This window comes from Grampus griseus, assembly GCF_964374135.1.
Source record: "Grampus griseus genome assembly, chromosome: 8".
Classification (NCBI taxonomy): domain Eukaryota; kingdom Metazoa; phylum Chordata; class Mammalia; order Artiodactyla; family Delphinidae; genus Grampus; species Grampus griseus.
Window position 1 is genome coordinate 15,770,503 of NC_139002.1, and position 24,880 is coordinate 15,795,382.

Here is a 24,880-nt window from a genome sequence, read left to right on the forward strand (position 1 = left end):
CCTCTGGGTCCTGCTGCCTCCCTCTAATACCTCCCCAGGTTAGAGGGGCTATGAACCACCTGCTCTTTGCAGCCGGAAGTAGATTACAGGCTCCATGATCCCAGCACAGCATTTCTGCCAAAGGCTCCCCTCGGCCTCCAGGTTCACCTTGGTGGCGTTCACTCAAGGTGGGATCCAGTCTGACTCCAGCCCAGCTCTGGCCACAGCAGATGAGCCACCCCCTCTAAACCCCACTACACTCTTCCCTGCCTCTTGGCCTTTGTTCATGCTGGTTCCCCCGTCTAGAATCCCCTTTCCTACCTGATGAACCCATGTTCCTTGTTCAACACCCAGCTCCCTCCTCTCAGAGAAGTCTTTCAAGTTCATCAATTACCTTTCTGCTCCCAACACACTTTATATGAGGACCTTTCTTAAGCATGCCGCTCGGTGCCATGCATCACACTGCACCATAATTAATTAATCTTTTGTATGTGTGTTTTCCTTACAAGCCTGGGAGCTTCTCCAGAGAAAGAGTCTTGTCTTAAAACCTGTTTTATCCTAAGTGCCAAACACAGTAACAGGTATCACGTAGGTACTCAATGCATGTTTGCTGAATTTGAACAGTATCAACCAGGCCTAAACTATAAGCAAGCTTTGATTATCTAGGAGGGGTATCTTACTTGCAGACTAACGATAGTACCCTTCTCATCCCAAGCAGACAACCCTCCTGCGGCCCCCACGTGACCAGGGGCTGTGTGCTGTGCACAATTCAGAAGACAATTTCTTTGAAAAGCTTCTGGAGTGAATTCCAAAGCCAGAAAAGATTTAGGTTCATTTCCTATTTTAAGTTATCAGCACCACTGCTCTCTTCCATGATGACAGAAAATTTGAGTGAAGTAAAAATCCTTCCTTCTAGATTCCCCAGAAACCCTTTCTCTTCATCCCGTGGCCAAATGTTACACGTAGCACCGCAGAATGGCAGAGCTGAAAGGGTCTTTAGAGGTTAAGTCCTGCATTTTACAACTCTCTCTCTTCATCTTACAACTAAACTCAATCTCCTTGTTTTGTAACTAAAGAAACTGAGAGTTAGCCTGTCTGCCTTACTGCCTGCTTTCTCATTCGAGAAATATTTGCTGCAAGGTCAGCTGGGGTTTCCAGAAATTTCTACCAAGTGGCAGTTTCCCAGCAAAGAGGAGGCGCCACCGCTCAGAAAGGCTCACACGTAAACAGAAACAGGGTTCTCGTGATAAACTACTTGGAAGACAGCCAGGCAAGGCACTGCCCACAGAGAAACCACTTAGTCAAGACCGCTGACACTGTACTGATTTCGACTGAAAGTATTTACAATCAAGAGCCGTCATTTATTGAGCAACTACTGTGTTTCAGGCCCTGAGTCGGACACTTTTGGCGGCTGGTTTTCACCACGACTTAAGAGGTCTCTGGGAGGCCCCCTCTGCAGTTGGGGGGTTTGGGGAGGGACAAAAGGCACAGTCAGCCCAGCTGAGGGTGACTGGGAAGAGAGAGGAGCCTGGTAGGTGGGCAGGGAGACACCACGGGGATTTCCTCCCAGGCACTGTCTCTCAAGGTAAGCTGAGTTGCACCCTGTTTGGGTGGGCCCCCGCCCCAAGTTTCAGTTGGCTGGAAGAGGAAGATGCTGTGGGAAGATCTGTCCTCTGGGATGCACTCTGGCTGGGGATCCAGGAGGGGTGACATAAGGATGGACCCAGGGTCAGTCGATCCTGTGTTGGGCTAATGAGAGAGACTGTCCCCAACCCTCTGGGTAGTTGGGTGTTGGCTTTGTTAGTTTCTCTAAATTAAGCATAAATATTTTTATAAGTCTTTGCTACATATGATAGAAAAATAGCAAGTCTCTAGCACTTTCGGATGTTCTGTCCAAGAGGACAAGATTTAGCCTTTAGTTTAAGTGCTAAGTAAGTGAAATATATTAACATCTTTTTGTAGCACCTTTCCCATCCTGGGACTGTGACAGAGATTGCTTACTACCCTTCTCAGTATCCATTCTCCCATTTTTCTTTACTAAGAGAACCCTGATTTTTTTTCTATCAGGTACAGAGGACCAGCTGAAGGACTACATTTCCCAGTTAGCCTTTGCAACCAGGGTTGCAAAGGCTATATCTAGCCAGCCAGATATAAGTGGAAATTATTGGGTAAAGTTTCCAGGAAAACTCCTTTAAAGAATAAGCAGAAGTTATTGGGTAAAGTTTCCAGGAAAGTGCCTTCAAAGGGACTGAATGAGCTAGAAGGTGCCCCTAATCTTCCTGCCTGGAGCACAGACACGATGGCTGGAGATCCAGCAGCTATACTGGACTGTAAAGAGACCCTGAGAGTAAAACCCAGCACTAAAGATGGCAGAGACATGAAAGGAGACCAGGGACCTGGTGACTCTGTGTAGCCATCATGCCAGCCCTGAACTGCCTCTTCCTATAAAAATGAAACTCCAGCACACATACACACAATCCTGTACACGTGGGCCCAGCCCAGGCTTCCATGTCGCCTTTGTCTAGGGCCTCGCAGACAGCTACTCGAAGAGTAGGAACCCAAATAGAAACTTCTGGGTCCGAGAGCACCTCACGTGGTCCCTCCCAATCTCAGCGGGTTCCAACAGGGCCCTGACTCCCGAGAGAGGACGATGTAGTTGTTCTCCGGAGACAAACCGCCTGGGTTAACCCGGGCTCTGCTGCCTACGAGCCTCCATACCTGGGACGAGCTACTTAACCTTTCTGTGCCTCAGTTTCTTCGTCTATATTATAGATGCTACAAAACAGAATTGATGACGACATCTCATAAGGGCCATTCCGAGGACTGAACAAATTAATAGACATAAAGCATATGGATCAGTGTAATCTCTCAAAAAATATTAGCTACCCTCATCATGATCACGCCTCCCAAGTCCTCCCCAAAAAGAGGAAAGGCACGAGCCCTGGCCAGGGAGCCCACCCCTCCACACGGGCCACTGGGGAGCAGTCCTGGAGGGGCCCCGGGCATCCCCGTGGCTGCCAAGGTGGGAGGAGGGTGTCCCTGCACAGCTGGGGCAGCTGGACTGGGGTCGGGGCGGGACCTGAGCGCCTTCTCTTTCTGCCGGTGAAGCCGCAGGGTCTCCGCCGCCTCCTCCTCCTGCCACAGCTTCTCCTGCAGCCGCGGCATCTTCTCTCGCTTGGACTCCAGGAGCCCCCTCTGCTCTTGCTCGAGTCCTTGGGCCACCGCCTCTTCCAAGGCCTTCAGTGCAGCCTCTGAGAGCTGCTCTGGAGGAGCCGCAGGCTCTGTAGATCGCCTGCCAAGGGTGGAAGCAGCATTTCACTAGGTTTACTATCCACCCACCTTTCGGCACTAGGATTTATACAGATACAGAACAGCACATACGGAACCCTAACAGAGGGCCCAGGGTCAGGAATCGTAAGTGCAAATCACTGTACCCAAGGGCGGGCAGCAAGGCTACCCTCTTGAAGACACAGGCAGCATTCGTTCTATAGGACAAGCCCCACGGTGGCTGTCAAAGGCCCCGAGAGCCTGGGGATGAGGGTGCCCGTAGGAGGCTCTCAGGGCATCTGGTGGGTTGTGGCCTGAGTGAACACCCAAGCTGTGGCTCAAGGGCTGGCGGCAGCAGGAAGAGAGCAGAGCTCTGTCCCTCATGGGCTCCTCCCCAGAGTGGCTCATGGCCCTGTTTCCGACTCCCTACCAGGGCTCTCCCTGCTACTTGAGGCTCAAGGCCAGCAGTTTGGGAAGTCCCCAGAGGTTGCTCTCTGACTCTCAAACTGAACAGAGGCCAGTGTGTATGAGCCAGTGGGAGAAGCAGCAGCAGCTGCTGCTAGGAGTTCGCTGCTAGAACTCCTAGCCCTGAGACCTAGAACAGTCCATGGAGGCCCAGGAATGGGAAACCGTCCTCCCCACTCTGCCAAGGGAGCCGGGCAGGAGACCCTTCCCTAAGCCAAAGACAGGAGCAAGAGCACAGCCAGATGCCAGGCTCCATATCTCCCCGATGATGCCACAACTTCATCTGCTTAGAGTGAATTCACTGTTTGGAAATGTGTAAAAGGAATTCTAACCTGGATGCATAAGGCGGGTGGTAAGATAAGGGACACTGGTGTCGGTTAAAGAGATGTCTATAATGAAGGCTGTTATGTTGCTTGTATTCTGGTTCTTAAAGGAGATACCCAAAGAGAAACCCCAAGAACATTTTAAGCAACGAAAGCATAAGCGGGATAAAGTGTTTTGCCTCCCAGAGCGGCTTTCCTAAAGGCCAGGACATGCTGGCATTCCCAGGTCCCTAAATCTTACATCAGAAATTGGTCTGGCCACACAACCACCATCTTCTCCCATGGTGCTCCAGCTGCGGCAGGCCTGGCACGGTGGCCCAGTGGACCCCAACGGCATATGGGCGTGGTCCAATCAAGGACAAGAGGGGCCAGAGCCCAAGAGGGGAGCCAGTCCCCCGTCCACCGCTGGGGATGTAAAACTCCCTCCTCCCTCAGCTCCCACACTGCAGGAGACAGAAGGCAGCGGGCGGGCGGGATCAAATTAGAAGAGCAGAAGTAAACAAGGGCTCTGGAATTCCATTTCAGCCCCTTGAGGCCAGAGAGAGAAGGAAGACACAAAAGGCTTCTGCTATCTCTGAAATATCATTAAGATCTTTCCTAAAATCATGACTCAGACCAGAAGCAGTCTTGAGTCCTGCCTTCAGTTCTCTTCTGCTCCCAAGCCCGTCTCCCCGCTTCCAATTCCCAGCTTCCTCTCAGTCCCCTGTCCCAGCCCGACTGATGCAGATGTAAGACGTGGCCGCCACCTCCTCTGAGAATACCGCCCTCGGAAAGAGCCTCCCCCCGCAGCTCTCAGCCTCATCAACCCTCCAACTCATTTCCAGCCTGAGCTGAAATCATCTTTTTTCCCTGAGATGGTACCTTTTAATGTCTCTCTCCCCTGTGGGCTACGTAGCTGTGTGGAGCCCTGGGGACAGATGCTGCGGAGAGATGGGGCATCAGCCAGCGTGCCCGTGTGTGCCCAGGCTGCACGCACCACTGAGCCTGCCTGCACGTCTGGCACACAGGCAAATGGGGCTGCTTTTCAGTGGGCCTCTCCTCCGTGTCCCTGTTTTAAAGATCGAGTGTCCCAAACTCCCAGCTCAGGTCCGAGGCGGTCAAACAGTGAGCCTGAAAGATCTATGAGATAACTGGGCAGTTGAAGACTCCAGAGGAAGAGGCAGGTCCGATTTCTAGGCCACTCCTCAGGTATCAGCATCAGTGAGACACAGTTTGCAACAGTTAGTGGCCAAGAAGAGGCTCAGTCAGAGCGTCGTCCTTTCAGACGGGCCACTGAGTTACTCTGAGCCGTATGAGGGAAAGCAAAGAGAGAAGGCGGGCAGGGAGGGAGGAGAGGGAGGCGGATATGATACCCATGGCCCTGAAATGGCCAGGGTACCACTAAAACTCAGATCACTATCAGGGATCTTGTCTCCACTCACTTTCAACCCAGTTGTTTTCATTCATTTACCCTCTCTCTATACACACCTCATGAAAGATGCTGGGATGACAAACGGAAGGGTATCCTTGTTTCCCAGACCCAGGCCTCTGGCCACAAAGCACGCACAGCGGTGGCTGCTTGCTAGCCCTCCCTGCACTCCCTGACCTGCCCTTTGCTCTGAACTCCTCCTGATTCAGCTTGACAATATCTATGCAGGAGACAGGCTCTACTAATCATGCTTTTTATTTTCTGTATTTCATGATGTTATGGCATCTGAAAAAGCTGGCTGGTCAAGGAGAGGGTGCCCCCTCCCAGATCAGCCAATCCTTAGAGACAGCAAAGGGAGTATGTCTTTCACATGCAAACCAACCAATCCCTACACCCCCTACCATCTCCTGATCTATTTCCCACGCCCAAAATCACCCAGGGCCAGGCACCAGGTAACTAGAGACCAGGCCCAGAGCCCTCCAAAATTATTCAAACTTTCCACCCCTCCACTCGCTCAGGGTACTTACCCTGTCTCGCCCATTGCTTCCCACGAGAACCCCAATGAAGACTCTGGGTTATGCTCTTCCTTCTCGCCTCTTCGGCCTCCTGGCCAACTCTGGTCCTTCCCCACGTGGCCCCACCCGGCGTGGCATGCCCTCTTCTCTCTGGAAATATAAGGAACAAATTCTTCTTTCAGTGGCATGGGCCTCTCTGTGTTGTCACTCAGTCACCTTCATAAATGAAAATCCCATGGATACAAATGAGGCACAGACACAGAGCCACTCCCCACGAATCCCAGAAAATCAATCCATTCTTAACGTAGCTGTAAAGATCAATAACAAGGAAGTTATGGAGCCTGAGAAGACTTAGGAAAGGAACAGCAGACATTTCCTAAGGGCGCTGTGTAAACTGAAACTGTGTGGTCCAGGAGAGAGCCCCCCAGCAGGGGCAGCCTCACTGGGATGGGAGGAGAAACACAAAGGAAGGGGACTCATCAGCCCAGGCAGCCAGGAGGAGCCTCACTGGCCAGCTTCTCTGCCAGAAGCCCTGGGAAAATGCCCTCTGACCTCTGCCCAGAGGGTCCTGCTTCTGAACCCCACTCACCTCCTGTCCTCATCAAAAGCACCCTGATCTGGCTGCCCACAGCCACCCAGGGGACCTGGGAAAGCTATGTCATTCCTCAGGGGCAGAGCTGTCACTGTGGGATATATCACCACCTGAAAAACGGGCTACCCCTTCCCTACATCACTCCTGCAGCGCTACAGCGATGACAGGAGATCGTGCACTCACGTGCCCCGCCAGCTCTCGGTGACGCTTCCTGTGAGTAATCAGGGCATGAACCTGTCTCTGCCCAACAGTCAGCCCGAATCCTGAGGACGCTTCATCCTCTTGTACTGCTCAGCTCACAGACAGGAAAACCTGTATCACCCTGACACCCGTTTCTCTCCATGCAGAGAAAAGGCACGGTGGCTACAGAGCAAGAGTCAGAAGTCGACGGCTCGGGCGACTAGAGGGCTCGGGTCCTAATTCTGCAACCGACTGGCGACGTGACCTTGGGCAAATCACTTCACCTCCCTGAACCTCAGGTTCCTGATCTCTAAAAGCGGTGAGAAAGGGGAGGAGAGCGGAAAGGTTTCTAAGTTTTAGACGTGCTTGGTGCAAGAGCACAGCTGAGCTTGGAACCCAGGCACTAAAGATATATACTGTGTCCTGGATAATTCCATTCATATGAAGCTAGAGAACTGGAAAAACGAATCTATGGGACAGAAGCTAGAATAGCGGTGACCTAGGGCAGGTGGACTGAGAGGAAAGGGGCCTGAGGAAACTTTCAGGAGGGATGGAAATGTTCTGCTAATGATCTGGGTGGCTGTGATATGGTGCACACGTATGTAAACACTCACTGACTTGGACATTTCAGATGTATGTACTTCCGTGTATATAAATGCCTCAATAATTTTTTCAAAGAAAAACATGCTTGGTAGAGGGGAAAACACGCTTTACCAGGTTTCTGCTAATGACCCAGGAGATACCCTCCTCCCTCCCCCTCGCTTCCAGCCTCGTACCCCAGGTGCTGACCAGGGGAGCCCCGGGGCTGCTTAGGGGTCAAGGTTGCACGCAGAACCAAGGGTTCACTCACTCTCCCCCCACTCCACTCCTTGAGCCGGAGCCAGAGCATCCCCTCCCCACCATCCAAGACCAGATGGGCACTGAAGCAATCCACACACAGTGCAGGGCAGTGACAGATGTGAAAACTGGCCCTTACGCCTCTGGCGAGACTGGCAGGGTGGGGCCGACCGCCATCTTCTCCTTGGGCCCCTCGGCCTCATCCTGCCCAGGGCCCGGCCCCTCAGCCTGGGAGCACTGCTCCTCGCCCCTCTCATGGGCGGCAGGTGGGCTTGGGATCTCCTCCCTTGACAGCAACAAGGAAGCAACTGTGTTAAAGCCAGAGGAAGGTGAGAGGCTCCAGGTGTACCCCATTCAGGGTCAAAGGTCTGTGATGGGGACAAAGGAGGCAGCGGCCCTGGCAAGACCTGTGGTTTCCCTATCTCAGGTCTCAGATCCCAGCTCCCCTCCCTGCCTCTCCCCGAGCAGTTTACACTGAAGGACCAGATATTCGCGTCCCAGGTGGGATGCAGAATGGTTATGGCACCCAGGAGAGGCTCTGCACACAGCAGAGTTCCGCGGATGCTGCCAACTAAACACGGCTGCTACGCAGCCTCCCCCAGTGACTCATTCCAACCAGATGAGCTCTAAGACCAGCGTCTTTCTCTTGCCAGGGGAACAAACTAGCAAGTCTACACCGGCTCTGGAGCAGGCTAGGGAGTGAAGGTCCTTTCAGCTGGCCTCAGGGAAGCCCTGGGCCCCGCACCCAGCAGGGCTCCCCACAGGCTTGCTGAGTGACTAGCAGTGGGATGCCTGCTGGGAAGGAGGGGGCTGGCAGGTGGGGACCGGGGGAAATGGCCCCCCTGGCAGGAACAGCCTAGTCCAGGGTGACAGCAGTCTCTGCCCCGGCCCCTGGCAGGAGGGCAGCTGGGTCAGAAGACATACTTGCTAGTTCCAGAGTTTCTAAGCTCCCCTAATCAGACTGTGCACCCCGACTTTAGCTGTAGGCCAAGGACGAGGAAGAGGCAGATTTCCTAACTCTCCAGCTTGTGTGAAACACTCAGCAGAAATGTCTGTGGCGGATGCTTAGGCTGCAACCCCGCCCCCTGCTCTCCCCACCTCTCCAAGCCCGCCATGCCCACCCTGGGAGGCTTCCAGCCCACCCTTACCTCTGCAGGGAACCAGGGGGCGTGGGGCTGCCTGCAGAGCCCTCCCCAGGCTCCTCTGCCCCCTTCTGTTCCAGCTGCTCCTCCAGGGGCTGCGGGGGCCCTTCATCCGTGGCCTGGCTGTGAAGGGGACTCTGGAGCCGCTCCCCATGCAGAAGAGGAGGAGATAACCTGGGCAGAGCAGCAGAGTCAGGACCTCCACTCGGACAGCGGCAGGAGAACTGGGGAGTGGAGTATGGGGACCGAGGTCCATGCCTCCTGCGGGCTGGACCTCAGCCGGGGCCCCACCTCCATGGAGAGCCCATGGAGGCCAAAGCAGCCAGAAAAGCAGGACGAAGGAACTCCCTCCGGAGCTCTCCCTTTGCCTGGACTACACTCAGCCTTCCCAGGTCCCTGGGCTGCATTTGCTTGGCCCAGGAGTGAGAGCTGGGCACACTCACAGGTGTATGCATTCCTGCCATCACTGGGGCTGGGGAGAGTGTGTGTGTGTGTGTGTTGGGGGCGGGGGGTGATGATGGAAGAACTGAGCAGAAAAGAGGGAGAAAAAGAGAAGCCAGACTCCAACGGTCAGACTATAGGCAATGCAGGAAGCTGCAGCTTCAAGTAAGAATGCTGATAGCTTTTCAGGGTCCAAAGAGTATCACGACCACCCGCTTCCCCTTCCAGGGTGGCAGCCCTTCTCTTATCATGGGCTCAGGCCTGAGAAGCTGGAAGCTCCTGTCTCTCAATCTCTCTCTCTCTCTCTCTCACTCTCTCTCTCTCTCTCTCTCACTCACACACACACACACACACACAGCCACGGCCATTTCTGATGTGGTAAGACCTGGCTCGGCGCTCTGAGCTGCACTACCGACCCTCTAACATGGTCCCCCGGACCTCGAGCAGGCTATCCAGCCCTGGCCCACGAGCAGGGACACACAAGGCTTCATCCAATCTGATGAAAAGGACAGAGCCTTGTCCCCACAATGGTGCTATGGGCACAAAGTACTCCCATATGCTCCAGCAGTACCTCCCACTCCTGACTTGGTTTGCGTACACACACACATACGCACACGCACATGCACACGCACACACGCAGACTTTGCAAGGCCATCCAGTCAGTTCACCATCTGCCTTCAGGCAGGAGCACACTGAGGTACGTAGACCAAAGCCAGGAATTCTGCCCAAGTCCACGCCATCCCAAAGTCCCTGAGGGTGGCCTCCCACGCACTATACCTCTCCGAGCCTCTGGACTTCTTGCTCTGCAGCTCATCTTGGCTGGACTGGCTGGCATCCTTGTCTTCTCTCCCCAACCTCTGGGCCTGTAGGCAAGTAGCAGTGGAAAGTGTATACTTTGGGGGTTGGGGGGTCTGCATTGGGTCCTTTAATCCTCCAACTGACTCTCATGCCAGGAGGAAGCACTGAGAGGTGGCTCTTGGTGAGTGAGGACCACTCGGGATGCAGAAGAGAAGGTCGCCTACTGCACAGTGAAGGCCCTGGGGCTTTGGCTAAGCCCCCAGGCTCACAGCTGCTCCCAGGGCCAGCCTTGCTGGCCTGGGGAGGATGAGTCAGACACTAAAGCCACCGCAGGCAGAGGCAGAGGCTGAAGCAGAACACATAAGAAAAAGAAAATCCTGCCTTCTGCAGTTGGAAACCCTTCACTGCCAGTTGTACAAAGCGGAGCCATCCATGAACACCCCAGATCCACAGAGGCCCCAGACCACCAGTGCCAGTGATAATCGGGGACGCTTAAATTAAGCGAACAAGACTGGGCACAGCAGACAAGCGCATCAAAGAGGAAGGACCCTGGAGACATGGAGACTTGGTGAAATGACAGAGAGCTGTACTCCAGACGAGAAGGGCACTGTGTGGGCACCTGAAGGGAGGAAGACGGGGCGCTCCTCTGCTCCCCCAACACCCAGGTCCCATCAGTAGACAATGATGCCCCCTTCCTAGTCAGGGATTTTACCAGCCAGGCAGCGCAAAACAAAAAAGAAAGCCAACCCCAAATCTCATTTTAAAGCTTAGGCGTCTAGGCAAATTTAGCAAGCTGGTGAAAAAGGACTATTCTTGATGCATTCACATATTTTCTGCAGGGGTGAGGTCACGCGGGGAGAGTAGGGCAGTCAGCCTGGACTCACCCCTCTGTTCTAGCACCTCCTCCACTACGAAACGGGATAGCAAACCAGCGCTCACAGGGCTTCTGGTGAAGATTAAATGAGATCACGTACAGAAAGCCCGACTCCGGCCCAAAAGAAGGCATAATGCCACAAGTACGAGCTCTCCTCATACCCCCTCTCCTCTTCCCCAGCCTGAGGAAAAACAAAACACAGAAGAAACCAGCTTTGCCAGTGCCAGTCCCCATCCTAGGACCTGCACTCCTTCTGTCACACTGACAGGAGCCCTGTCTGTTCCGGGACACGAGGGTTAACAGGAGACGTGGGGCAGGAGACAGACAGCTCACTCCATCTTCCCCAGTAGGGCTCCGGCCGGGCTGGCACACCTCCGTGTCCCCAGCCCCATGCCCCCAGCCCCCCACACCTCTCCACTGGCAGCCTCAGCCCCGGCAGCTGTGGCCGACTCTGCCATCTGGATGGGTCTGAACTATAAGCCAGCTCCCCCAGATTACATGAAAAATAGCAATGCTGCCTGGGAGTGCCTCCTGGTGCCCGCAGCAGAAGGGCTCCCTGCCAGCGCTGCCACTCCTAATCGCATCAGCCGGGCAGAGACCGCAGACAATGGCGGGGCGGGCCGCCCTTCTCCCACCCCACCTCCTTCCCTTCCAGAGCTCAACTCACAACTTGTCTTCCCTACAATTCACAACGAGCTCAGCAGACAGCTCCCCCTCTCTTTTCAAGGAAAAACAAAAACAAAAACAATCACACAGGCCAATCTATTTCACAGACTAAAATACAAGATGGGTAACAAAGTGCAGTGATTGTAATTAATATCGGCGGATGGAGCCCTGAATCAGAAAGGACAAACTACAGACAAGGCCTGTCTATTTCCTTCTTATTTCACCTTCCATATTTCTGCTAGAAACTCAACTAGCCCCCAGCTACAGAATAAGGGACACCTTGGGTAAGTACGCAGACAGAGGTATTTTGAGCAGAGTTTCTACCTGCTCCCTAGACATTTTTGCCCGAGAAAGGGAGTCAAAGGAACCAGACAAAGAAATCAGGCATATCGGCACTCTTCAGAAAGGGGAGACACAAGCACATTCTAAGCCTCCGGCCTAAGACTGCTCGAAACACCACTTCCCCAACCTAAACTTAGCTCCGGGGTTTTGTTTTTTGTTTATGATGCAGTCCTCAGTTTAATAAATCCCAGTAAGTCACAGTGCATTCATAAAGCAGAATGCTATGCAACCAATAAGAGGAGTAGGGCAGACCTGAAATAGCACAGAAATCAGTTAAGGGTCTATTCTCGAATTTGAAGAGCATATTGCCAAGCAGTTTTTAATAGCACAGTTCCAATTTCTGTAGGGAAAAAAAAAGATTAACAAATAGAAAATAAATACATGCTTATATGTGTACAGAAAATTGTCCGGAAAGGCACATGAAAAATGTTAATGGAAACTAACAGTCCCTACCTGCGGGAGGGAGTAAGGCTGCAGGAAGTAGAAGACTTTGACCTTCTGTATTATTTGAAATAACTTTATGGTCATTTTTTGTAACCTATTATAAAATTCATCATGTTTGTAATTCATTATAATCATTATCTTGACCGTGGTGGTGATTTGAAAGGTGTATACATATGGTAAAACTTATCAAATGGTACCATTTATATGTGTCCAGTTTATTTATGTCAATTGGATCTCAATAAAGATGCACAAAAAATGTTTAAGTGAACAAAAATTAATTTAGCTCAGTTCTAAGCTTCTGTGCTGGCCCTGGCCTTGGGAGAGATCCAGAGAATATGGAAAACGGACAAGTGCCCCCCGGAAAGACAAAGGGGACTGTACCTATGGTTCTATCCGTCCCACAAAGAGGCTGCTTCTTGTCCCTCCAGCTCTACCTCCCTGCTCAGCCCCTCCGTGCCCTGAAGTGAGGGGCAGACACAATCCCGCAAAGGGCTCCACGCGGTCAGCCAACCTGAGCGCCCAGCGCTGCCCCACGCTGGTCATGAGATACAGCTTAGGGCCCCCTCTGCCAGGGCGGCTGCCAGAGGGTGCTCATGAGAACCAAATGCAAGCCAGGCCCTGCTACTGCTTTATACCAAGTGGCATGGCCCAAAAAGAGGCTGCTCGCCTCATGAGGTCTTAGGCAGGACCTAGAAATCTGTCTTCTTTAAAGCCCCCCAAGTATTCTAATGCTGGCCAGATTCTGGAGATGGAGCAATGGAAATTCACCTTGCCCGGCCTACTCAGCAAGGTGTCTCTCAAATCACCTGCTCCAAAGCCTTCCTGACAAACACCACCTGGCCTTGTCTGTGCCCTTCAAGGCCTCCAAACCGCAGTGCTGCAGACGGTGGGGACCAAGGTCCAGCAGAACCGAGAAGAACATGTCAGGCACAAATGCAACCGACCTTGTAACTCCATCCTGTCTCAGGACTCGCTTCACTAAGGGCACCCAGGCCTGATTCACATTAAATACCTTGTTTCACCCAAACCAAATGCCCGCTCAGACTTGCAAAGACCACATGTCAGAATCGCTCTCCTCTCAACAACCCTACAGAGGAGGCAAAAATGATCTTGGCTTCAAGCTCCTTAAGGACAGGGTCTGTGTCTGAGCTTACATCTGGCAGGGGAGACAAAGAACCATAAAACAAAAGCAGCAGCACTAAGGGGAGCAAGGGAAGGAACGATAAATCGTGCTTGGAGGAGGTGACGTCAGAGGTGGACCTCCAAGACCAAGAAAGAGCTTGCCGGGACAAAAGGAAAAGCAGCCCAGCGGGCAGAGTGGTGAAGGGGGTGGAGGGTGTGGCACCAGGGGAACGGCGAGTGGTGGGCACAGCCGGGGCATGGGCGGTGGGCTGAGGATGAGGCTGCAGAGGTTGGATGGGCCAGGTTGGGAAGTGCCTTGAAACCCACACACTACACAGCGCTTTGCACGGGAGCAAGTGGTCGGCCCTCAGTTGCTAAGTGACTGGATAAACAGATAAATATATGGCGGTGGAGGACATGGAATGACTGAATTCACGGCAGCAACAGAGCATGTATGTCGGAAGCCCCATCACAGGCACCGTCAGGGCCTTGCCTTAATGAATCAGAAGGGAGAGAACTCCCAGAAATGCACCCTGGGATGGGCAGGACTCAGCTCTTGATTATCCTCAAAAGTGAGGCTCCAGCCCAGCCCTAGAGAGACTCACCTCCCAGCGGGCTCCATCCAGGACAGGGGAGAGCATGCCCACATCCAGCAGGTGCTCCGAGATCCGGCTGTGGAAACCGAAGTCCTGGAGATGGTAGGGACGGGGAGGTCAGCTCTCCTCTGTCACGCTCAGCGCCCACCAGGGATACAGGGCCTCTCCTCCACCCCCACCTTCCAGAAAGACGCCTACTACATGCCAGGCACTGTACCAAGCACCCCGACAGCTACTCATTAATTTCACCTTCAAAATTAACACTGCGACTGGATGGAAAGGTATGTGGCAAAGCAGGTACAGTAAACTGTTCACTGTAGACTCCAGGTGGTGAGAATGAGGCTATTCGCTGTAAAAGTCTTTTAATTTTTCAGTATGTTTGAAATTTTTCATAATCAAATTACAGGGAAAAAAGTAACCCTATGAGACTGATCCTCTTATTCTTATCTCACAGAGGAAGCAGTTTGAGAGCCCAAGTAATTTATCCAAGGTCACGCATCTGGTAAGCAATAGGGCTGGGGGTCAGAAGTGCCCTGGGCCGACTCCAAAGCCCAAGCTCTTTGTGTGACATGTGCTGCAAAGCATGTCACTTTCCAGCTGTCTCTCCCTCCTGGTGCCCAACCAGGAGGCCAAAGTGCCCAGAAGCCCTGTGGGCAGCTTGGACACCAGGGCCTGCCAGGCTCCACCCAGCTGGTTCCTTCCCCTTCCCATACAGGTGTCCCTCTGGACAATGGGGATGAATTAGGGCCACTTCCTCCACCAGCTTCTCTTTGGGACGGGCAGCAAGTGCCCACACAGGTGCCAGCTCCCCGCAGCCCTTTGGCTGCCGCAGAGCCACGAGCCCGCCCCCTCCGAGCCCAAGATCGTCACTGGGCTAGGTGACGGACGGCTACCTGACAGCACGCTAACAGGGACAGTTCTGTCATCAGCCCTGATAAATGCAGGCGCGCCCAGCCAAGGTCTGGTCCTGCTGTCTGTGGCTTCCTCCACCCACTCCCGTAGAGAAGAAAAATGCCGATGGGCAGCCCGTTCCTCCACACAGTGGCTCCTTCAGCAGGGCCGGGGCCCTTGCTTCAGAGAGTTCTGGGACACAGTGATTCTTCATGACGGTTTGTGCCAACAAGGACTTTGCCTCCCGTTCCTAGCTTGTGGGTTTTCTTTGCTGATGACATTTCCCTTTCAGCGTGAGTTCTACTCCACTCAATGCAGCTGCCATCTGGTTCCTAAGCCCATGGCTCAGTGAGGGGCTTGAGCGCACAGCCTCCTAATTCCTCTGCACCCCCTCGTATCATTACTGTTCATCCCTGACCCTCTCCCACTAGTCCCTTCCCTTTGATCTGCCTCCTCCGAACAGATGGAGTGTGGTTTCTGGAAAAAGTGCTCTGCCAGAAAGCACCCCGAACTCCTCCCCATAGATAACAAACCTGGCAAGTGACGCCAGGCTACAGCAGGCTGCGTGGAAGCGCTGGGACAAAGAAACCATGGATGCTGGCATTCCAGGACAAAGTCGTAACTTGGGAAATGATACCACACCACAGCATCCTTCCTGGTCAGAGCCTGAGAGCCTGAGGACTGGTCCTCACCATGGCTCAGTGATTCCATAAACACACAGTCTCTAACCTCCTAGGTTCATGTAATGCTCCTGCTAGAGCCCAGAGGCAATGACCTCATATGATCTCACAGGCAATTCACACAGCAGTAATAGTAATAACAGCTATGTTTGTTTAATGTTTATATGCTAATGTTTTATACTCTTTACACCACTTTCTTCTCACAACAAACCTATAAAGTAGGTAGTGTTATCCTTAGTACGCAGGGCTGAGAAAATGGAGTTAGACAAGACCCAAGTTTGAGTCCTAACTTCCCCACTTACAAGCTGTGAGATGCTCAGCGAATCACTCAAACACAGGACCTCGCAAACCCATGCTCTTCACCACCACTCTGCTGCCCCCCATCTCAGACTCACCAGGCCAAGAAAGGACTTGGGGTCAGAAGCAGTGGAGTCTGAGGGCTGTAGTTCCTTCATGTGTTCACTGATCTCTGACTCCTGGGGAGACAGACCCACAGAGAAGTCACCAGAGCAGAGGACAGAGGGTCGTGATCACTATCCACGGTGCCAGTACAGGGCTGAACCCAAACCGAAATCCACCTCTTCTGGAAAACCTGGAAGAGGCCTGTGGACCCTCCCATTCTCTCTGGACACCTGCCCCCGGCCCCCTCAGGCTGGGCAGGGCAACACTCTTTACACTTGGAAGGAGGGCCAAGTGAAGCAGAGTGGGAGATGGTTAGAAAGTCGGCAGTGGGGAAGTTTGATGGGATCCTAGGAAAACAAGATGAGAGTATCTTTTCCAGGAAGTAGCTAAAAGCTCTTTAAATGAATTCCCTCACCATCCACCTGGAGGAAGGGCGGGACTAAGGGCTGGAAAATAAAGATGCCAAATGCTCTCACAGCTGGGTCCTACTTCTATCCATCCGAGTCACTGGCCTGATCTTACCAAGCAAGACTCCCATGTCTTGGGTTGTTCAAAGGAGCCAGAGAGACCAATGAAGAGTCTTCTTGTACCCTAACTGACCAATGCCGGGGCAGGACACTCCCAAACGTCCCCCCCCACTCCCCTCAACAGGCTCCTCTCTCTGCAGGAACACAGGCTGCAACCATGACGCACCCCAAACTGATGTCAAGAAGTAGGAGGGGGAGGCAGGAAATGGCAAGAGGAAGTAAGTGGGAGACCAGAGGAATAGGAATACCCCAGGAGGTGCCAACGGAAAAGCAATTTTCTGCTCTGAATTTCTAGTGCCAGCAGGTTTGGAGTTTCATTCAGGATTTTACTGCCTGCTGGGTCTGGGCATATTTGTCACAATTAAGAGTTCTGGCTGATGTTGCCGACCCATTGCCGGGCCTGCAAATGCAGCTCCTGACTCAGTAATAAAGATGAAGGAAGAGCAACGTGCACAGGGCATGAGAGAGCAGCAGAGGGCTGCAGCCAGCAACTGCCCACGGGACAAGGTGACTTACTTCGCTCGCCTCTGATCTGCTCTCTTTCGGGACGGAAGCCTCCTTCTTTGGCTCCTTTGCTGCCTCTTCCTGCAGGGAACCCTCCTCTCTTGCATCCACCGGGTCCTCTGGTGCCTCTTTTTTATTGGCTTTGGCAGGCTGATCGCCCGCGGGGTCACCCCCGGGGTCCGCCACACTCCTGGACATCCCGGGATCATTCTTCTCATTCTTTTCTTTTTCTGGGAGCCAACTTGCCCCTGTTCCCTGTTGCCCTTGGCCATCGGCACTGCTCAGGCTGCTATCTGCACCTCGGCCGAAGAGCTTGCCAGGAGTAGGGGGGCTGGCAGCATCGGAATCCAGAGAAGTGTCCTTCTTCTCCTCTGGCTGGCTTGTTCTTGGAGATTCCTAGGGAGCAGAAGACCGTGTCAGAAAGGAAGACGTCAGGAATTAATAAAAGGGTTTAGAGACTTGCTACAAGACGGAGCTGCCATTCCTTGATGCCTACAGTTCTGAAACCAATGGCTATCCCACACCTCAAAAGCATTTAAAAACACAGGTTCCTGGCTCCAGCCCAGCTCCACTGACTCTGAAATTCTATGGTGATCTGAACACACCCAACCTGACCCCCGTCCACTGAGGAGCTTGGAATCCAGTGCACTGCACTATACAACTCTGTCACCACCCATCACTTTCTCGAGTGATAAATCTGGCTCATTCCAGCCCCATTAGATGGCAGGCTCAGAAGTCAATATTTGTTTACAAGGATGATGACGGAGAACTGCATGAGAGAAAAGTACCAAAGTCTAGAGTTTTCATTTTTAAAAGGCAGCAGGGAGGAAATATCAGGAGGGTACACTTCTTGCACAGCAATGAGGGTAGCTCTCTCCCTATAGCCTCAGGGGGCTGCATAAGCAGCCCTGGAGCCAGGCTCCTCTGTCGGAGGACCATCAAGTGAGTCCTCTGGGCAGCAGGTGCCAGATGGGGTGAGGTGTGTAGAAGACCAATTGGGGGAAATGCCCATGAGGATACGGGAGGTGGGGAGAGGCTTGGGAACGCAGGTCTGAGACCTGTGACATGCGAGAGGGAAGGAGGGGGCTTGAGTAGGAGAGCCTCAGGCCACAGCACAGTTCTGAAAGGGTCTCGGCCCCATGGACAGTCCCGCAGCCATCATGCAGAAATGGCCCTGCTCCGGGGCCCGTTGCACCCCATCAATTCCATCAACAAGCCCGGCCTTGGCACGAGCCGGGGTGGATCAAAGGTTCAGCAGCTGCAGGCCGTTAATCCCCCAAGGTCCCCTCTGCAGGGTCTCTTGAAAGGAGATGGGAGCAGGCCACCTCTACAGCTGCCCACCCTGCTCCTCGTTCACGAACCCCATGGTAAAGACCAGGAGAAACCTTTAGAGCTCCCACAAGAGAAAAAGGAACTCCTCCCTTGGAAATACAGCCTGCGATCTCTCCTAGGCTCAAGCAGAGAAGCCTTCTTCCCAGAAAACACCTGTCCTAAACCTGGGCTGCCAGCGTGGACAACTTCTTGGCAGGGATTTTTGAGACTTCCTGAAGCCTGACCCTGGACACTCGAACAAGAAGCGTGATGACTAGAGTCCAGAGGGCCAAGGAAAAGCCCCAAACACGCCATTCACCATGCTGTCTGCTTGTTAAAGGACCCACAGAACCCAAGGCCATGACCATCCACTGCAGGTCTGGCAGCCGACTGACAAGCCCACCCAGACTTTCCAAGGATGGTTAAGAGAGGCAGGAAAGCAGACCACTTCAGAGCCCGACTTCGGAGACAGAACATCCAGGTTCAAATCTTGGCTCCGTGCTTACAGGGACCCTAGGCCAACTGTTTAACTTCTCTGGGCCTCAGTTTCTTCCTCTAAAATACGGGGGTATGGGCCTATCTCATAAGACTGTTGGAAAGATTAAATAAGTTAACACTCATCGAGTGAGTAAAGAACAGAGAACAGCGCCTGGCGCACCGTAAGCGCTCCATAAGCGCTAACTCGTGTATTACGATGAGACCCACAAGTTCAGTCACCGAGCACCTTCTATGAGCCAAACCCCACCGTGGCGACCTGAATAGGAAGAGTCCGGCCCTCAAGGAATTCAGCTGAGAATGGAGAAAAGTGAAACATCCCAGGTGGCCCTGGCTATGAGCCTTTACTGCCCAGAGCAAAGGGCACCGGACATGGTGGTGACGCTGTGGTCAGTGCCACGCCTGTCCCAGGGAGAAGAGCAGAGGCTGAACAGAGAAGTGGTGAGCTTCCCTCATGCCTTGGCAGCACGAAGGCAGGGTGCCCTCCACGGCTGCCCACCCTCCTGACACCCTAACTTATAGTGTGGAGGAAGTCTTCATGGTCACTGGGTGCAGAGGGGCCAAGATGAGCTCCTCCTCTTTGAGAGGCATCTTCAGGGCGAGGCCAGGTGTCCCCGCAGCAGCCGGCTCTCGGCAGCAGCCAGCACGCAGTGACCGGTCTGTGGGGCTCCTGGATGCCAAGAAGGACGTGGGAGTGTCTCGGGGGGAGTGAGGGGTCTGACTCAGCAAGCACAGCCAAGCCACCCCGGTCGCGCTCATCTCATGATGAAAGAAAGGCAACAGGCCTTGGATTAGGGGGCAGAAGAGGTGTCGGACCACCAGTTCACATCTCCTCACACGGCCCACAGCCCTTCTCACCCAGCCCAGCCCTGCTTGCTCCTCTGAGGTCATCTCCAGACACACACACATCCTGCCTGTGAACAAACATTACACCATCTCCCTGCTCTGCCGTGTGCGTTCTTAATACACACACAATCTACCCTGACAAGCTCCCACTGGTCCTCACGGCATCGCCTCTTCCAGGAAGCCTTCCTGAGATCAGCCTTCCTCATCCTCTTTCACAACAACTACTGTCTTATAACTGCTGACTTCCTTGTCTGTTGCCCTCACCAAATCAGCTCCCTGTTATCCTCAGTGTCTAGTTTCTGGCACATAATAGGTGCTCAGTCAATGCTTGTTGACTGAATATTAAAAGTGATTAAGTGGGGCTTCCCTGGTGGCGCAGTGGTTGAGAGTCCGCCTGCCAATGCAGGGGACACAGGTTCGTGCACAGGTCCGGGAAGATCCCACATGCCGCGGAGCGGCTGGGCCCGTGAGCCATGGCCGCTGAGCCTGCGCGTCCAAAGCCTGTGCTCCGCAACGGGAGAGGCCACAACAGTGAGAGGCCCGTGTACCGCAAAAAAAAAAAAAAAAAAGATTAAGTGGGTCAATGCAGATACAGGAGTTCCTACTCTGTAAAATGGAGATGTGGTATCTATTTTACAAAATTATACAGGGATTAGACTATTATTTGTTATAGTGCTTATGAAATGGAAAATAGCTAAACAAATATTAACTATTAATATTCAAGATGACGGAAAAACAAGTAACCTATCAAAAATCAGAAGACACCAGATCCAGGGGGAGATTCCCATTCTTACACATGAAAGAATATGGCCAGACTACAGAATGTCAGGCCCAGGCTACGCCACTCTCAAGCTAAAATTCTTCAAAAGAAAAATGTTCCATGGAGCTTATCCTATTCTGTCTACGTAAATAGTAAAATATTAAAACATGGCTAACATGAAAATAAGTGAACTTGCATTCCCTGCGCCCACATCAACTAACTGCAATGACAGGACAGCCAGGGGGACGTCTTGAGGGGAAGGACAGCAGGGGGAGACTAGGCATTTGTTGTGGATTATCCACAAATGGATGAACGAGAGCTGAGTGTCTGGAAAACCCAGCTGACTCCACGCTCCCCTCCTTTAACTCAGCCCCTGTTCCTCATTCCATCGCGGGGCCCATGGCCTGAGGCCCGGCCCAGGACGCACACCCAGGCCCCTGCGCACAGCCTCCTGCGCCAGTGTTCTGCAGGGCACCCGGGGGATGTACCCACAGCACAGCTCTGCTCTCAGCTCAACCGTGCTCACACTCCTGTCTCCTCCTGTCACAGCCCCAGGTCCTTGAGTATAAGGCAAATTCCTGCTGTCTTTTTCCAAAAAGACTTTGCCATCTGCATGAAGAGGGGGGTGCAGGAGAGTGCCTGTACGAACCATTTCATGAATATTTAACATATCCCCCCAAAGCTATGAGGTCTCCCATGCTGCAATCCCCCTGCTGCGGTCCAGAGCACAAAGGCAGGGGCCCTACATTCCACACGGCTCAGGAGGGCGAGAGTGGGAGACAGGGGAGCGGAACACCATGTCCTTGCATTGATCCCGTTCTGGGGAGACCCCCCCCCCCACCAAGCCAAACACCAGTCGGTTTATTTTCCATGTCTCCTTCCCACCCAGTCGGTCTCAGTTCTTTGCACTGCTCCCCAGTGCTGTTAGCGCTTTCCAATCACACTGACATCATCCTGTTATTTCTAAGCCCAGCTCCCTCCCTCCCCTTTGATCTGCTGATGGTCTTTTCACCAGCACTACAAGGCCATCTGCTGCCTGCTCACCTACCCTTCAGCCTCCCCTCTTGCACTCCCATCCATTCTCAGTGTCTGTTCCAGGAATGTATCCTTTTTGATTCTGTAATAGACTAGAAATGGGTTTAAGTTGAAGGCAGGAGAGGAGGGGGAAGGAGACACAGAGAGAGAGAGAGAGAGAAAGAGAAAGAGAGAAAGAGAGAGAGAGAGAGTGAGAGGCATTCTTGCCATCCTACTGCCCTCTCATGGAATCATGAGCAAAGTGACTGTTGACAGCGAAACAGGGTAAAACAAACCACAGAATAAGCGCTCCATCTCAGGCTGCCAGGGCTGCCCAAAAGCAGGAAGAGGTGGGCAGCTCAGAGGACCCAAGGTCTATAAACTGGGACAAAAGCCATTTTAAAGGGCATGGTAAGCAGAGGCAGCTTTGTCTGTCCTAAAACCCCCGTTCATCCCCACCACTAACCTTCCCCACCAGGAGAAGCCCCAGTTCCTGCCTGAGGTTAGAACGCAGGAATTCAACACTCCATATGGCAAAAAGAACTAAATCTGCTGGGATGCTAGAGATGGGGTGGGGGGTGGGGGGAGTGTATTTAACACCTCCCACTCCAGACATTTCTCCCCATCACACTGGGTTGCCTATTTATATTAAAGAGGTTATAAAAAATATATTTAAAAGCTCTACTCCCCCAGAGAAGCATATAAAGATCAGAAAGGAAGCTTTTGAGAATCCAGGACATGTCAAAGAAGAAAATCCCTTTTTTTGTGGACGTTTGTAAACTATTATAGAGGAAAAATTAACTAGCCCAAGTCAAAGCACATCATGATTGATCCACATCGGGATCTTCAATCCACCAGCTGAAGCGGGGATCCAGTGTCCACTCTACCCAGGACCTGGGAAAGCCCAGAGAAGAAAACAGCACAACACGACCTGCCAGGATACCCTCTGGTCCCAGCGTGGCTCATTCATTCACTCACCTATTCATCCACTCAATCGCTCAGCAAAACATACCCGCGCACTTTCTAAGTTCCAGGGAGCAGGCCAGGTTCCAGACACACACACGTGAACAGGGCACAATCCCTACTCTCAGTTTGCTCAGTCTTGTGGAGACTACCCTCTTTCTCCAAAAGCCAGCGAGTCCTCCTGACACCCCATTCCTACTCATGGACATCCTTCCAGGCTCAAAACCTGAGCCACTGATTCCATCAGCATCATAAGGTCTTAATGGCAGATGAGAAGAAATAAAGTTATCATTTCAGGGAACCAGAAACAGAAGGCTTTGGATTTAATGCAAACAGACCAGGCCCCATTCAGAAGGAAGTGTCAGAGTAGAGCCAGATCAGGTTGATGACACTCAGAAAACGTGTCACGTGGCAGAAAGCATCAAAGTCACAATCAAAACATATCTGACTGCGCAGAGCCGAAAACGGGGACCGTTTCTGAGGCTACAGAGTGAGCCTAAGTATAGCATGGGGCCTGCCCAATGGCTAGAGCTGCGTCAGCTGGGAGAGCCCACCTACACCTAGGTGTCAGCCAGCATTCTCAACCTCAGCCCACCTGGGACCTTCCCCCTAGCTCTCAAGGTGAGCTGAAGACCAAGGAGTAAGAGTCAGAAACAATAAGACCGTGGAAAGGGATGATAAGGACATAAATAAAAGATAATAAGGAAACATTTAAATCCATGATACGGGCACTGCTGTTTCACTGGTCAGTTTTGTGGTCATTCTAATAAATGTGAGTGATCTCTTTCAGTTCAAAGTCTTTAAAAGAATTTTCTATTTTGTGAAAAGTTTAACTGACCTTGCAATCGATATTTCAATGTCTGGGGAAATCTGAGTTGTTGACTTCATGATTTATTGGTTGTGTGAATACTTTGGACATATTTAGAGAAAGCTTAATTGTTAAAAATTAATAAATTAGACAATAGACCGAGAACAAATAGTAGGGAATGTTCTTTTTCAAGTAGAAGAATGTACTGGGGTTTTTCAGTTATTACGACGACATGATGAGTTTCAGGCTTTGTTTGTTTGTTTGAAAGAACATTCTGGGACTTCCGTGGTGGAGCAGTGGTTAAGAATCCTCCTGCCAATGCAGGGGACACGGGTTCGAGCCCTGGTCTGGGAAGATCCCAGATGCCGTGGAGCAACTAAGCCCATACGCCACAACTGCTGAGCCTGCGCTCTAGAGCCTGCGAGCCACAACTACTGAGCCTGCGTGCCGCAACTACTGAAGCCCGCGCGCCTAGAGCCCGTGCTCTGCAACAAGAGAAGCCACCATAATGAGAAGCCCGCGCACTGCAACGAAGAGTAGCCCCCGCTCCCCCGCTCACCGCAACTAAAGAAAAGCCCGCGTAGCAACAAAGGCCCAACCCAGCCAAAAATGGATGGAAGGAAGGAAGGAAGGGAGGGAGGGTGGGAGGAAGGGTGGAAGGGAGGGAGGGTGGGAGGGAGGGAAGGAGGGAAGGAGGGAAGGAGGGAAGGAGGGAAGGAAGGAAGGAAGGAAGGAAGGAAGGAAGGAAGGAAGGAAGGAAGGAAGGGAGGAAGGGAGGAAGGGAGGGAGGGAGGGAGGGAGGGAGGGAGGGAGGGAGGGAGGGAGGGAGGGAGGAAGGGACATTCTGGTGGGAGTGGAGGACAGACCAGGGAAAGAGATGAGAAGCAGCAGGACTGCTGGGGGGATTTTCCGGAAGCTAGTTCCATCCATATTCTGCATTTCCCAGGCCTCATGCCTTTGCTCAAGCTGTCCACCTGCCTAAAACATCCCTTCCACCCCCACATCTAAAACCTCCCTACTCTTCAAGACCGGGGTCAAATGTTGTCTCATCCAAGTTCTCCCTCATCTCTGGGCAGGTAATTTCTCTGCCCTCAGAACTCCTCCAAAGAGTGTACCTGTGCTCGAGCTCTTTATACACCTGGCCCTGCTTTACAGTTTCCTAAATATTCATTTATTCAACGTGTACTAAGCGCTCACTAAGCACAGAGTGCCCAGCATCCTTTCCCTCCAACTGCACACTCCCAGAGGCCCGCCCAGGCCACTCCTTACCAGTGCTGGGATCGACCACAGCACAGCTGCCGCCACACAGCCAGCATTCGACAAATGCTAAGCATCTGGACAGCATTACACCTCTGTTCAAAACCTCCCATGGCTCCCAACGCCGGTGTAACCCAGTCCCAACTTCTCAGCTGGCACTCAGGTCCTCCACGACCCAGCCCAACCTACCTCCACAGCCCCATTTCCCACTCCTCTCCCACACGCGCCCTGGGCTCCAGGCAGGAGACACCCTCGTGCTCCGCTCCTGTGCAGTGCCCTGCAGCTGGAGCTCTCCCTCACCACTCGCCTCTGCTCGTCTGGTCCCACCCACCGTCCTTCCTGGCTCACCTCAAATGTCAGATTCTCAATAAGGCCTTTCAAACGGACAGGAGACCCCGACTTCTCCCCAGCCACAACACTGTTTTACCACC

At 52.8% G+C, this 24,880-nt stretch overlaps 1 protein-coding gene across 1 annotated transcript in view; it reads right to left on the reverse strand.

Moving 5' to 3' along the window:
- The window catches only part of CEP164 (centrosomal protein 164), a 67,102-nt gene that overhangs the window by 13,007 nt on the left and 29,215 nt on the right, over positions 1–24,880 (reverse strand). Inside the window, exons 8-14 of the mRNA XM_082660785.1 lie at positions 17,008–17,391; positions 15,958–16,038; positions 14,001–14,084; positions 9,918–10,012; positions 8,715–8,882; positions 5,970–6,107; positions 3,059–3,271 (exon numbers count right to left, since the gene is read on the reverse strand). Of these exons, the coding sequence (XP_082516911.1) occupies positions 3,059–3,271; positions 5,970–6,107; positions 8,715–8,882; positions 9,918–10,012; positions 14,001–14,084; positions 15,958–16,038; positions 17,008–17,391 (1,163 nt within the window). The remainder of the gene's footprint in view (positions 1–3,058; positions 3,272–5,969; positions 6,108–8,714; positions 8,883–9,917; positions 10,013–14,000; positions 14,085–15,957; positions 16,039–17,007; positions 17,392–24,880) is intronic.